This window comes from Gorilla gorilla, chromosome 18, assembly GCF_029281585.2.
Source record: "Gorilla gorilla gorilla isolate KB3781 chromosome 18, NHGRI_mGorGor1-v2.1_pri, whole genome shotgun sequence".
NCBI classification, from domain to species: Eukaryota; Metazoa; Chordata; class Mammalia; order Primates; family Hominidae; genus Gorilla; species Gorilla gorilla.
In genome coordinates this window covers 19486259-19501083 of record NC_073242.2, presented here as the reverse complement: position 1 = coordinate 19501083, position 14825 = coordinate 19486259, and the positions used below count along the sequence as shown (strand labels likewise).

The 14825-nt window shown below is 46.0% G+C and overlaps 2 protein-coding genes across 9 annotated transcripts in view; one reads left to right on the top strand and one right to left on the bottom strand.

The window, feature by feature from the left end:
- Positions 1-3348, top strand: part of GPRC5B (G protein-coupled receptor class C group 5 member B) — a 28339-nt gene extending 24991 nt beyond the window's left edge. For all 3 annotated transcript variants that reach the window (XM_031002799.3, XM_063700013.1, XM_031002797.3), the window contains exon 4: positions 94-3348. In XM_031002799.3, coding sequence (XP_030858659.1) covers positions 94-138 — 45 coding nt within the window. In that variant the 3' untranslated portion in view covers positions 139-3348. The remainder of the gene's footprint in view (positions 1-93) is intronic.
- The window catches only part of IQCK (IQ motif containing K), a 142471-nt gene continuing 130748 nt past the window's right edge, over positions 3103-14825 (bottom strand). For 5 of the 6 annotated variants that reach the window (XM_063700016.1, XM_055365384.2, XM_004057291.5 and 2 more), the window contains one exon: positions 3270-4155. In XM_063700016.1, the coding sequence (XP_063556086.1) occupies positions 4094-4155 (62 nt within the window). In that variant the 3' untranslated portion in view covers positions 3270-4093. Of the gene's footprint in view, positions 3188-3269; positions 4156-14825 lie in introns of those variants that run through there. The other variant, XM_019012054.3, reaches the window with a different exon arrangement.

Sequence of the window (14825 nt, the reverse complement as noted above, 5' to 3'; positions counted from 1 at the left end):
CTTATTTTTGCCGCGTTGCTTACGCGTCGGTTTCTAGCGTTGACTTTGCAAAGCACAGAGTTCTCAGTGTGTTATCCTTATGTGTTATTCCAGATCCCAACTGCTCCGCCAAGTCACACAGGAAGACACCTTTGGTGAAAGACTTTAAGTTCCAGAGAATCAGAATTTCTCTTACCGATTTCCCTCCCTGGCCGTGTCTTTCTTGAGGGAGAAATCGGTAACAGTAGCCGAACCAGGCCGCCTCACAGCCAGGAAATTTGGAAATCCTAGCCAAGGGGATTTCGTGTAAATGTGAACACTGACGAACTGAAAAGCTAACACCGACTGCCCGCCCCTCCCCTGCCGCACACACAGACACGTAATACCAGACCAACCTCAATCCCTGCAAACTAAAGCAAAGCTAATTGCAAATAGTATTAGGCTCACTCGAAAATGTGGCTGGGAAGACTGTTTCATCCTCTGGGGGTAGAACAGAACCAAATTCACAGCTGGTGGGCCAGACTGGTGTTGGTTGGAGGTGGGGGGCTCCCACTCTTATCACCCCACCCCAGCAAGTGCTGGACCCCAGGTAGCCTCTTGGAGATGACTGTTGCGTTGAGGACAAATGGGGACTTTGCCACCGGCTTGCCTGGTGGTTTGCACATTTCAGGGGGGTCAGGAGAGTTAAGGAGGTTGTGGGTGGGATTCCAAGGTGAGGCCCAACTGAATTGTGGGGTGAGCTTTATAGCCAGTAGAGGTGGAGGGACCCTGGCATGTGCCAAAGAAGAGGCCCTCTGGGTGATGAAGTGACCATCACATTTGGAAAGTGATCAACCACTGTTCCTTCTATGGGGCTCTTGCTCTAGCGTCTATGGTGAGAACACAGGCCCTGCCCCCTTCCCTTGTAGAGCCATAGAAATATTCTGGCTTGGGGCAGCAGTCCCTTCTTCCCTTGATCATCTCGCCCTGTTCCTACACTTACGGGTGTATCTCCAAACCCTCTCCCAATTTTATTCCCTTATTCATTTCAAGAGCTCCAATGGGGTCTCCCGCTGAAAGCCCCTCCGGGAGGCAGGTTGAAAGGCAGGCACCACGGCAGGTTTTCTGCGATGATGTCACCTAGCAGGGCTTCAGGGGTTCCCACTAGGATGCAGAGATGACCTCTTGCTGCCTCACAAGCAGTGACACCTCGGGTCCTTTCCATTGCTATGGTGAAAATTCCTGGATGGAACGGATCACATGAGGGTTTCTTGTTGCTTTTGGAGGGTGTGGGGGATATTTTGTCTTGGTTTTTCTGCAGGTTCCATGAAAACAGCCCTTTTCCAAGCCCATTGTTTCTGTCATGGTTTCCATCTGTCCTGAGCAAGTCATTCCTTTGTTATTTAGCATTTCGAACATCTCGGCCATTCAAAGCCCCCATGTTCTCTGCACTGTTTGGCCAGCATAACCTCTAGCATCGATTCAAAGCAAAGAGTTTTAACCTGACGGCATGAAATGTATAAATGAGGGTGGGTCCTTCTGCAGATACTCTAATCACTACATTGCTTTTTCTATAAAACTACCCATAAGCCTTTAACCTTTAAAGAAAAATGAAAAAGGTTAGTGTTTGGGGGCCGGGGGAGGTCTGACCTCTTCATAAGCCAGCACGTCTGAGCTGAGTATGTTTCAATAAACCTTTTGATATTTCTCAAGGCCCTAGTCTCTGCTGTCTCCCCTCCCCACCCCATCCTTGCAAAGCATTGGGGAAAGTAAGGCCAATCTGGCCCTCCCTGTGTGACCCGCCTTCGAGTTTTCCTTAACAGCTAGTGCATTTCCTTGTGTTACCACGCATGGGGAAGAAAACGCATGGCCCCAGAATGCCACCCCCACCTGACCTCCCCGGAAGCACCCCGCCTCTGCCCAGAGCATGTGCTTGCTTCTAGAGAATCCCGTTCCAGTCATTGCGTGGACTGAAAACGTAAGAGTCCTGGGGAGGGGTGGGAGGGAATGAAGCTAGGACCTGGGTTGGGGGTGGGGGCGGTTGCATGCGGACCCGGTATTCTGAAAAGAAAGAAATCTTCAAACACCTCGGTCCTGTCCGGTGAAAAAACGACAGCATTACACATTCTCGTGCCAGGAAATGGTTACTCACCCCCGCTCTCTGGAGTCCTTTGGAGCTTTCTGATACCATTCACACGATGGAGCAATTCATACGTTCGTTTTCTAAGTTCTTTATTGTCCAAGCATATAAGGTGAGCACAGCACAAACGGCTGCCATGGAAAGTCGTGCTTCCCCAACATAAGAACAGAGCCATCTTTGAGCCATGGGAAGCCTCACTTAATGAGACCTTTTTCCCCCTCTTTTAAATCTGATATGTTATCGCACTTAGGGTTTTGTTTTATTTTGGCTTTTAAGGTTGAGAGTGGGCTGAACGCCTTCATAATGGGGGCGGAGGCGGGAGTGAGAGGAGAAGGGAGAGAGCTGTTCTTTTTCTATTGACTACACCTGAAAAGTACCAAGAGGCATCTTTGCCAAGAGACTGTAGCAGCCAGCTGCCCCCCGTGGAGCAAGGTTTAAAGACAAAATTAAATGGCACCTCTGTTTAAGATCTGCTTGTGTAAACAAGACTCGTTTGGGGAAAACGACCCGGGAGGAGAGCATCTGTGATCAAAATCTCTCATTGTAAGCACAAATTGTTCTGTGTCTGGTTATTAAAATCGCTTTGGGTCTATAACAGCCACTCTTGTCCCCCCTTTTAATAGAAAATTGTCATTCTAGCCTGGATTTCTCCCCACTGGAGATGGAGGGTGGGAAGAGAAGGGAGTCAGCTCTGACAGCTTACAAACTGGGAAGTTCTGTGCATCTCCAAGGATTCCAGAGTTGAAGATCTGGTTGTTGGAAGCTGGGCGCCCAGTGCTTTTTTTTTTTTTTTTTTTTAGCCCAGATGCCGTCAGGACCCACTGAACAAGGGTGAACTCGGGTGGTGGTCTCGGTTGGCCAAGGCTGAGTTGAACGCCTCAGGCCAAACCCCAAGTTGAAAGGGAGCATTGTGGCTTTTATGATCCAATGATGCAATGATGATACCAGCTTACAGGAGTCCTCAGCAGGTGCTTTCTATTAACTGATGAAGAGCTAAGGCTCACTTTTGATAGATAATATATATTTATTAAATGCATTAATGTGTGTTTTATAATGTACCTTTATCTTCCCCCGGCTGACTGTTGCATACTTATAAAAAAGAAGTTAAAGAAATTTCAAGACAATCAATATGTACCATAAACGACTATATAAATATTACAAATTTAAAAGGTTGTAAAGCATGGGCAGATAGGTTTTATTTTCAAAATGCTGTTCTTAACACAAAAATAAAGGCTTTACTATTTACTTAAGACGTGTGGTAGCTTGTCAAAACAACCCAATGCAAATAACTACTAGGCTTTCGGATCTGCCTTGAGGCTCGGTCTGTGGCATTTTAAATGGGAGAATCTTGGTTAACAGCAAACCACAGAACATATTAAGGTAATAAGTTTACCCATAAAAGCAGGAACTTTCTATATAATACTTTGGGACTTAGACAACAAAAATCCTTTGTTACATCTGTCTGGGTTTAAGTGTCTCATCTTGTTGGGTTTGCAGTAAAAGTTAAGGAGTGGTCTCCTTTGGAAATGATCATTAAGTATAAGGTCTTTTTTATAAAGAGAGTAGTCAGTCACTAGGTAAACTTAAAACCAAATTCAGAGGTTGGGGACTTAAATTAGAATATGGATCTTTGCAAAGGCGGCCACAAGTGGGAAAACTGGTAATAAAAGCACTTCTGTATTCCTTGGGACTAGAGTTCATTGTACATTTTAACAGCAGCTGGTGTAGAAGAATACTCCTGAGGCACTGAAGAAGTAATCTGGATGAATGAATAAAACGTGGGGATAATGCAGAAAGTGGAGACTGGTCCTTTCTTTTCTAAACTATTTGCATTAAAGCTTGTTTGCAACGAATCCTATCTTGTACAGAAAAGATTCCATTTTCACATGTTCCAAGTCTTGTTAAAGAAATCACAAGAGAGAGAGCATCATTTGGACATTTTCCTTGCACAAGGTAACTTGTGCTCGAATGGGCAAAGATACATCTTAGCTATGGTTAAGATGATGGAATTTTCATCTTGGCTGCAGGTACTGCATCGTCCTCCATTTGGCATTTCACTGCAAAGAAAAGAAAGTCAGGATCAATTTACATACGTAGACAGGCTTGTCATTGGGAAACCGGAAACTCTGATGTGTGGACAAGGTCAGTTGCACCAAAACCCACTGTGCGCCTGCTATTCATGGTTCCGGCCCCATGGATCCCCGGGGAAGAACACAGGCCCATTGTGCTCTAAGGACAGCACCTGAAAGTTCAAAACCACTTCCCGGACTGTTCATGGCCATTCTTAATTCAGTTCAGAAAGAGGTCAGAAGTGTGCTTTGCCGGTCAGGGTACTGAAGGAAGGCAATTTTACTAAAGACGATGACAGATTCCAGGCTCTCCGCTCAACCCCATCTGTCACCACACACCCTGTTCTCCAGCCACCCAAAATGGAAAACTCAGGGTATCACTGGGGGCAATGGAAAGGTCTGAAGAAAATCTTTTCTCTTATGTCATGGTCTGGACCAAGAACCTGATCTCGGTGATTTCCTGTGTCTGCCAAACAGGAAAGTTAGCTCCATACAGGATATGGCTCTGTGTGTAAGGGGAATTAATCCCAACAGATAAAAGCCTCTCCCCAATTAAATATGGAAACCCAGTCCCTTGGTGGGTGCAGTAGGGATCCTTTTGGAAAGACCCTCTCTTTTAATATATCTTTGTCTGAAGTGTCCAAGTGCTGCTTGCCCATATGTGAATGTCTTGAAAGGTGGTTTGAGCCAGGCCACAGGTTCTGATGATTTGTGGAGAGCACTGTTCTGGTAAAAAGGGTGTTTGAGCTTGTTACTATGTAGGGCTGAGGTTTCAAGTGAACCTGCCCTCGTCCTGACCTCCCAGCAACTAAGGGCATGCACCAGCCAGATGCGGCAAAGAGGTGGGTATGTACATCATCCCATGAAATGCATTTTTTTGTTTTTTGGGGGACAGAGTCTCTCTGTTGTCCAGGCTGGAGTGCAGTGGCAAGATCTCGGCACACTGCAACCTCCGCCTCGCAGGTTCAAGCGATTCTCCTGCCTCAGCCTCCCAAGTAGTTACAGGCGTGCACCACCACGCCCTGCTACTCTTTGTATTTTTAGTAGAGATGGGTTTCCCCATGTTGCCCAGGCTGGTCTCGAACTCCCAGCCTCAAGTGATCCACCCACCTCAGCCTCCCAAAGTGCTGGGGTTACAGGTGTGAGCCACTGCGCCTGGCCCTAATGTGGTTATTTTCTGATGGAGGTGGGATGAGGGCCTTCAGCAACACAGACCAGCCCTGCAGTCTTCAAACTGAGGGCAAGGGTTCTTGGTCATGGTTCATTCAAAGGAAATCAATTTCCAGATCATCAGCTTCCCACCCTCCTGTCATTCCTGGCCCGGTGTGTAAAAACTCCCCAGGTGCCAAACAAGAAGGCAGTTCAAAATGAGGGCCCTCAGAGTCTCCTTATTTTCTATGTTTGACAACTATCAAATTGTATCATGTATTTATTTGGTTTTGCGTACTACTAATCATTGTATTAGCAACACAAATCAGAAAAAAATATTTTTAATACTTGGAGCCTGTGGTCACAGGACATTTTAAAACATTTTTTCAAGGTATATACCTTTTTTATTCCATATATATGGAAGCTCTATGGGCAACCACAGTGAAAACCCTATGTGCTTCTAGACCCTACTAACGATGACATTGACTCTTCATAGTCAAGGATGTGCCACACCTCCCTAAAGACTGTCCCACTAGCTCACTGATCCCTGAGATGCTGGTGATTAACAGCTCCCCAGGGATTGGGGGAGAGTCCCGAGTTATATCATTTGCCATTTCCATAGCCTATTGGAAGCCAGCAGCCTGACAACGTAACAGAGTTGGGAAGAGGTGCGCACAGTCAGATGGAGCGGGGCTGCCCTGGATCCCCCCAGGGAGGTACACAGGTCAACTAGTGCAGCCAGCATCAGGCATAACTTCAGACCTGCAGGCTGGCTCTCTAGGGACAAGTTGGGGACATTTGCAATAGGGGGAAATTGTTAGAAATGCAAATTCAGGGCCCTTTTCCAGGCAGACAGAACCAGACACTGGGGGTGGAGCCCACCCATCTGCATTTTAACAAGGCCTCCAGGTGATTCTGATGGATCAGGCTGGCTCTCTAGGGACAAGCTGGGGACATTTGCAATAGGGGGAAATTGTTAGAAATGCAAATTCAGGGCCCTTTTCCAGGCAGAGAGAACCAGACACTGGGGGTGGAGCCCACCCATCTCATTTTAACAAGGCCTCCAGGTGATTCTGATGGATGCTAGTTAAAGTGTGAGAACCACTGATTACTGGTTTTCTACCCTGGCTGCTTGTAAGAATCACGTGGTCAGCTTCTGAAATTTATTGGTGCCTGGGTTTCACTCCAGCAATTCTGATGTAACTACCCTGGGGCCTGGGCATCAGTAGCTAGGTAAAGCTCCTGTGTGTTGCTAAGGTTCAGCCAGGGTTGAGACACAGATGGGGCTTAGAATCCCTTTAAAGAAACGTGACTGTAGGACCCTGAGGAGTCTAGAATTCCCCTCAACTTCTTAGCATCATGCTGGCTGCCTGTGAGTCTCACAGTTTAACCTGCTAGAGAGAGAGTTGGCAGACAGGCCGGGCACAGTGGCTCACACCTATAATCCCAGCACTCTGGGAGGCCGAGGCAGGTGGATCACTTGAGGTCAGGGGTTCGAGACCAGCCTGGCCAACATGGTGAAACCCTGTCTACTAAAAATACAAAAATTAGCTGGGCGTGGTGGCAGGCGCCTGTTAATCCCAGCTACTCGGGAGCCTGAGGCAGGAGAATCGCTTGAAGGGAGACAGAGGTTGCAGTGAGCCAAGATCGTGTTACTGCACTCCAGCCTGGGTGACAGAGCAAGACTGTCTCAAAAAAAGAAAAAGAGAGAGAGAGAGCTGGCAGACAGACAGATGCTGGAGGCAATTAATAGCTGGAGGGAAGGACTGGCTTCTGGGAGGATTCCCCAGCCCTTGGGTTTTCTTTAGTTTTCTTCAACTGCCTGAAGGAAGAATTCACCTGCAAGCTGTTGTCCTGGTGTTTTACCCAATTCCTGTCCATACCTTGACAACCTTGTTGCCTAATCCCTACGTGTTGACCTTGCCTGGGAAAAAGCCCCTTAGTATCTCTTTAGATCATCACTCAGAAATCTTGACAGAGGAGAGCAGAAAGGAATGAGCTAGGGACCTTGTTCACGGGGGAGGACTGAGAGGTGTTATCTCGAGTTGACGGGCTGGAAATCAAGGTGTGATGTGGAGCCTCCCAGTGGAATTACCTGGGGATTTTTGAACACCCTACACAATTAGGTCACCATCTCTGGAGGCACAACTACACTGGAAAACTGCTTGACGTTACCAAATGGAACTGAGTCTGACAGTGAATACAAACGATTCCACTCCCGTATCCCACTGCAGAAACCCTTCCATACGTGTACTGGGAGGATGCTCGTGATAGCAAAACCTGGACACAACCCAAATGTCCATCAGCAGTTGACTGGATAAACCAATTGTGGTCTACTTGACCAGTGATTATACAACACTGAACATGAGTGAGCCGAAACCACACGCATCAACTTGGATTAGCTCAAAAATGTTGAAGGAGACCGCGCGCGGTGGCTCACGCCTGTAATCCCAGCACATTGGGAGGCCGAGGCGGGCAGATCACGAGGTCAGGAGATCAAGACCATCCTGGCTAACACGGTGAAACCCCGTCTCTACTAAAAACACAAAAAATTAGCCGGGCATGGTGGCGGGCACCTGTAGTCCCAGCTACTCGGGAGGCTGAGGCAGGAGAATGGCGTGAACCCAGGAGGCGGAGCTTGCAGTGAGCCAAGATCGTGTCACTGCACTCCAGCCTGGGCGACAGGGCGAGACTCCGTCTCAAAAAAAAAAAAAAAAAAAAAAAGTTGAAGGAAAGATGAGAGGCACAGAATAATACATATAGTGTGATTCTATTTATAGCAAATCTAAATGCTGAGAGATGCATACAAACGTGAAAAGAGCTCCAAAGAAAAGCAAGAGAACAACTATCACGATAGTCAGAGAAGTGGCTTCATGGGGGAAGAGCTTTAAAACTGTTGACAGTGTTCTGTTTGTTTGTTTGTTTGTTAAATGTTGTAGAGAGGTCTCGCTTTGTTGCCCAGGCTGGAGTGCAGTGGTGCGATCATAGCTCCCTGCAGCCTCTGACTTCTAGGCTCAAGCGATCCTCCACAAATGTTTTTATTTATTGTTATATGTGTTTTACAGCCACTGTTGTACGTATATTTCACCCCCCAAATGGTAAAAAGAAATAGGTATGTTCGTGTATTGCTTGAAATTACAAAGCCAACCAATAAAGGAATGGAAAAGAATGATTTAGCTGTTTTGAGGAGGGGAGGGATGGAATCTAAGCTAACCCTCACCTATCATGGCAGGAAATCAGTAGATCCTATTGAAAATCTTATTACCATAGAGACCTGTTCCAGATACAGAAGTAACACCCCGAGGAGCAGCTGAAGTTCAAAGGCATTGCCTCTGGGGATGCACTACTTTGCTAAAAATTAAGCAAGAGATAAAATCTCGACTTGGTGGTCTTCCTTCTCCTGGTCTTGGCAGAACACAGCCTTGCACAGGTAGGTACTTGATCAGCGGAGGGAGGAAAAGGGGAGGGAAGCAGGGGTGAGAGGCAGGAGAGAAGAAGTAAGCCAGGATGCTGTAGAATGCAGCTTCCACCTTAGCTCGGAGACATCATCGTGGTTGGCTTCCAACACCAACAGACAGATGCCTCGGCGCCCCTACGCTGTCCTTGTCCCTCTCAGCAGGCTGGTGCCCAGCCAGTTCCGGAAGGGCTGGGAGAGTGGAAAATCCCGGAGAGAGATACGCCAGCCCTTCAGCTTCAATTAAAGGCAATGTGACAAGAAGGCCTTGCATACTAATAAGACTCGGTACATCTTCTCCTCGTGGTCGCCCTTATCCTCTCCTGTTCCTGTGAGTGACAGGACTGAGAATTCAATTCACAGCCCAGAGAAAAACCTCCCAGCCAGCAGCACAGGACAGATAAAGAAAATGCCTAAAGCTCAAGACAGGAAATTTGGGGACCACAGGGTCATCCGGCCACTCATACAATGTTGTCCAGACAGGGCCTCAGCATGAAAGGATGACCTGGGGTGAAAATATAGATGCCTGGGCCCCACCCCAGACCTTTAGAAACAGAATCTCCAGGAGTGAGGCCTGGGAATCAGTATCCCCTCCACCTCAGTGCTGTGGGTGGGCGTTTTGATCTGGCAAGTTTGGGAAAGAGGGCAGATTTGGGCAAGTTTGGGAAACAGTGCCTGTTTCCTGAGGGCCTGAGTCAACTGTGAGCCAGGGTTGAGAATGGCACCTGCCTCCTAAGGGCGCTGAGAGAAGCAGAAGAGGCAAGCCGTGCAAAATGCAAAGTGCTCAGCACTGGTTCTGACCCAGAGTTAGGCACTTGATAAATATCAGCTATTATTATTCGCGTTTTTATTGAGACCAGGTCTCGCTCTGTTACCCAGGCTGGAAAGCAGTGGTGCAAATCAGGGCTCACTGCAGTCTCAACCTCCTGGGCTCAAATGGTCCTTCCACTTCAGCCTCCTAAGTATTAATAGCTGGGACCACATGCACGCACCACCATGCCTGGCTAATTTATTTTTATTTTGGGTTGAGATAGGGTCTTGCTATGTTGCCCAGCCTAGTCTCTAACTCCTGGGCTCAAGCAGTCCTCCTGCCTCAGCCTCCCAAGATGATAGGGTCACAGGTGTGAGCCACAGCACCCAGCCAGCTATTATTTTGCTTAGGGCATATTCTTTGCCCTCAAAGAGGTCACAGTATAGAAGGTGAGGCAGAAAAAATCAACAGGAAATTGTAAGAACCAGGAGATGCTCACATACTGCGGAGAGAACTTGCTTCAATAGATGGTCATCTGCCATACAGCTATGGACCACAACCGTGCTGGGGCCTGGGGTTACAAGGAGGAGACTGGCTCACGCTCCCAAATCAGCAATATCTATGAGAAACCTTAAAATGTTCATCTTTGACTCAATTAGCTCCCGATTTCTAGGATTCCAGGTAAATAATAAAAGCAAACACTTCGATGGTACTTATGAAGCCCTTGACACATACGAAGTCATAGTGAGCTAAGTGCTATTATTTTCCCCAGTTTTACAGGTAGGGAGACTGAAGCAGAGACAGGTCATGTAACTTGCTCAAGGTTACACTGTGAGCTGTCTGGCTGCTGCTGCTCTTAAAACTCTACAGGGTCAAGATCTCACAACTGCCTCCCACCAGGACAGCAAAAATGTCTGTGATTAAAGACGCAACAATGATTTTTTTTTTTTTTTTTTGAGACGGAGTCTCGCTCTGTCACCCAGCCTGGAGTGCAGTGGTACGATCTCAGCTCACTGCAAGCTCCGCCTCCCGGGTTCACGCCATTCTCCTGCCTCAGCCTCCCAAGTAGCTGGGACTACAGGCGCCCACCACCACGCCCGGCTAATTTTTTTATATTTTTGGTAGAGATGGGGTTTCACCATGTTAGCCAGGATGGTCTCGATCTCCTGACCTCGTGATCCACCCGCCTCGGCCTCCCAAAGTGCTGGGATTACAGGCGTGAGCCACCGCGCCCGGCCCGCAACAATGATGTTATGCAGACAAAGGTGTTCACTTCCGCATCCTCTACCACATAAACAGTTTGAGAACAGCCTAAATGCCCAACAGTCAGGGAATGATTAAGTATCTGATAACCTATAACCTTGATGTGATGTAATATAATGAAGCCATAAAAACATGATGTTTTGGCAAAGTGTAAAAACAGGGAGAAATGTCAGTGGGAAAATATGGTGCGGCACATTTCCTATAAATTTCCATTATGCAAATTTGAAATTGTTCAATACCAAGTTAATCATGTCTCCAAGGAGTACAAGGATGGCACAAGCGCATGGAGGCTTCTGTCTGTTAGAGCTGGAAGCCAAGCGTGATGATGTCTCTAAAACTAAGATGTAAACTGGGCTCCTTCATTTAATCATCCCTGCCTTCCTTTCTTTTCTTTCATTCCTTCTTTTTCTTTTCTTTTCTTTTTTTTTTTTTTCAGAGACAGGGTGTCACTCTGTTGCCCAGGCTGAAGTACATGGTGCAATCACAGCTCACTGCAGTCTTGACCTCCTGGGCTCAAGTGATTCTCCTGCCTCAGCCTCCCAAGTGGCTGGGGCTACAGGTGTGCACCACCATGCCCGAATATTTTTTTTACTTTTTGTAGAGATGGGATCTCACTATGTTGTCCAGGCTGGTCTTGAACTGCTGGGCTCAAGTGATCCTACTGTCTTGGCCTCCCAAAGTGCTGAGATTACACGTATGAGCCACTGCACCCAGCCCCTGCCTTTCTAAAGAAAAAAAAAGTTTACTTTTTAAAATTTTTATTTTTTTAGAACAAGTGACTCCTATTCCACATTCATTCTTGGGTGAGATTTTCATAATACATCACTTAAATGTAACTGACCTGTAGAAAATTACATTCATTACGTCCAAAATTACATCTATTGCTCAACTAAGTTATAACCCAGCATCTCAACTACATAAAAAAAAAAAAAACCTGAACATAGATGTAATGATTGAAAGGAAAACTGCTGAATTTTTGTTTTCCTGAATGTTCTACAGTATACCTGTATTGCTATACAACTGGGGGAAACTTTCTAAAAGAATCACCAGAAAATATACCAGACAAAAGAAAAAGACCCTCAGGTTAATCAACACCTAAATAGTATTGCTGCAATTAGAGCCCAAAGATGGCAGAAAGGCAGGAAGGATGAGAAATGGTGTCAAGTGGCCAATCAGAAGCTGCAGGGGAAACTCCCCGATCATCAGATCCAGGGTGGGGTGACAGTGACAAGAGATCCACCCACAAGTGGAGTGGCCTTAGTAGGGGTGACCATTCACAGAAATAATTATGAAATGTTTGCTAGGAAAAGTTTCTGATTAGCAAATTTCTAGGAAAATAACGTTTCCTCCTCAATGTGCTTGCTAATAAAAGGGTATACTTTGGCATCAAGCAGACGCAGTATTCAAATCCTGGCTCTGCCACTTAATAGCTGGATGATACCCCACCTCTGCCCCCAGCCTCAATTTCCTCATTTGAGCTATAGGTATAATAATCTCCACTTCACAGAGTCCTTATGAAGATTAAAGATGATCCATTCAAAGTGCCTGGTACACTGTACCAGTGGTACTGGTGGCACCAGTATGCGGCACATAAAGAAGGTACTCAAGAAATGTGGCTTCCTTTCCCTCCAGGTGGACTGCAGGAATATAAGCTGAATTGCTGCTAAGTAGTTCATTTAGCATCTTTTAAAATTCATAAGATGTCACTCATCTGAACGTTACTTATCTTTGCAAACTCAGGTATCAAACACAGCCAAGAACTTGAAAGTAAACAGAAGAAGCCAATGTGGATGTTCCGGAATGTATTCCCCAAACTCAGAGCATGGGTGTTCATTCTTTAAACATCATTCTGGCAAGTTGACCTATCAGATATCCCAACAGCAGAAAGGAATTTAGGAATGAAATACGGTCCCAATGGCTGATAAGCACATAAAAAGGTGTGCAACGTCATTAGTCATTAAAGAAATTAAAGCCACGATGAGATAGCCACCACACACCCACCAGAATGGTTAAAATGAAAAAGAAGACTCATCACACTCATTGTTGGTAAAGATGCAGACTGCTCGTGCATCACTGATGGGGATGTAAAATGGTACAGCCACTTTGGAAAATGAGTTGGAAATATCTTAGAATTAAACATATAACCCAGCAACTCCAAATCCACAGCTGAAGTGAGTATTTACATCTGCTAAAAAACAGATCCAGGAGTGTTCAAAGCAGCAGCATTGGGCCAGGTGTGGTGGCGCATGCCTATAATCCCAGCACTTTGGGAGGCCAAGGCTGGAGGATGGCTCAAGCCCAGGAGTTCAAGGCTGCAGTGAGCTATGATTTCACCACTGCACTCCAGCTTGGGCAACAGAGTGAGACCCTATCTCTAAAAATAATAATAAAATCAACAAAGTAGCCCCATTTTTCATAATAGCCAAAAGTGGATATAACCGAATAATCCATTAAAAAGTGACTGGATTCACAGCTTGTGACGATAATCATACAAAGGAATGCTACAACAGCAACACGACAATACAAGATCAACTGAGTGCTACCCTCAACAAGTTAGCTGCATCTCCCAGACATAATGTTCAGCAGAAGACACAGACGCCAGACACAAAGGAGTTCATTCTGTGTTTTCCAGTTAGGCAGAGAAGAAGCAAAACTACTCTATGGTGAAAGGAGTCAGAACAGAGTTTACCTCGAGGGAAGGGGACACCGCGTGGGTCATGAGGGAGCTGGCTGGGGGCCGCCCATGTTCACTGTCTGGATCCAGGCAGTGGTTGGGTTGGATTCATGCACAGAATTTCACGGAGCACTGCACTGTGACCAGTGTACCCCACTGTATGTGAGTGCCACCTCAATCACAAAAAATAAAATAGGAACAATGGGGAGGAAGAGAACAGACACAAAAATGTGCCCACCTTTTTAGTCAGATCCTCAAAGAGTCTTACACACCTGAGAGGGTCCCTATGGACAATATCATAGAATTAATCAGGAAATTTGCACTAGCCAGATGCTGGACACTAGGCTCAGGGCTTTACATACCTTCATTATCTCATACAATTCTCCCAACCACCCTGGGAGGTAGATGCTATCCTCATTTCCATTTTATTGACTGAGAAATTGAGGCTCAGAGATACTAAGCAACGTGCCCAAGGTCACAGAGTTAAGTAAATGGCCACACCAAGATTCTGATCTTGGTATCTTTTGACTCCAAAACCCATGGTCTTAACCATCATCTGACACCACCTTGGAGTAAGAATTGGTCCCTAAAATTAGAAAGGCAGGGGAGTGTATTATATATATTACTGAGATTTTATTTTTCCATGAAGAGCAATACATTATAGAAAATTTGAAGAATACAGGAAAAAAAGAAAAAAAAATCTATGCCCCTCTGCCCCCAACTAGAAGAACAAACTGTGGAAGATTCCTTTCTACAAAGAAATACATGTTGACATTCAGGGCGTATATGTCAGTAGCCTGGTAAATTTACCTCCATTTCTTGACAGTACCAGATGCTGTGTTGCATTATTTTTGGGAAAATTAAGCCAACTTGGAAGCCACAAGGCATTCCGGGAGAACGTGACAGCCTTGAATGTGCAGTAATTGCAGCTTTCTGTTGTTGACTTCCAAACAGTTACTAAAGTTAATCCAGAGCAAAGTCTCCTTGAAGGCAGTATTTTAAATGGAAACATTTGGCGTGGGAGTGGCAACATTGGTTATATTGAGACAGAACCATGGGATTATCAAGGTTTGACCCCGTAAAGGGTCTTGATTCCTGGAAAAAGAGAGATTCAATAAAAGGCTTGTTTTTAATAGGTGAAAACTGAGGTATTGACAGGGGAAGGAAGCCACCAAATCAAACCTAGCAATGGGGCCATCCAAGCACTGCTTAGCTGCTTAGAGCACACCACTTGGGAGAAGGCAGCTCTGGCTTTGAATCCTACTACCATTTACTAACTGGGTGGCCTGAACAAGTCTCTCAACATCTTGGAAGCCTCAGCTCTCTCATCCATAAAAGGAGGATAGGAAGACTTTCCTTTTGGTAGA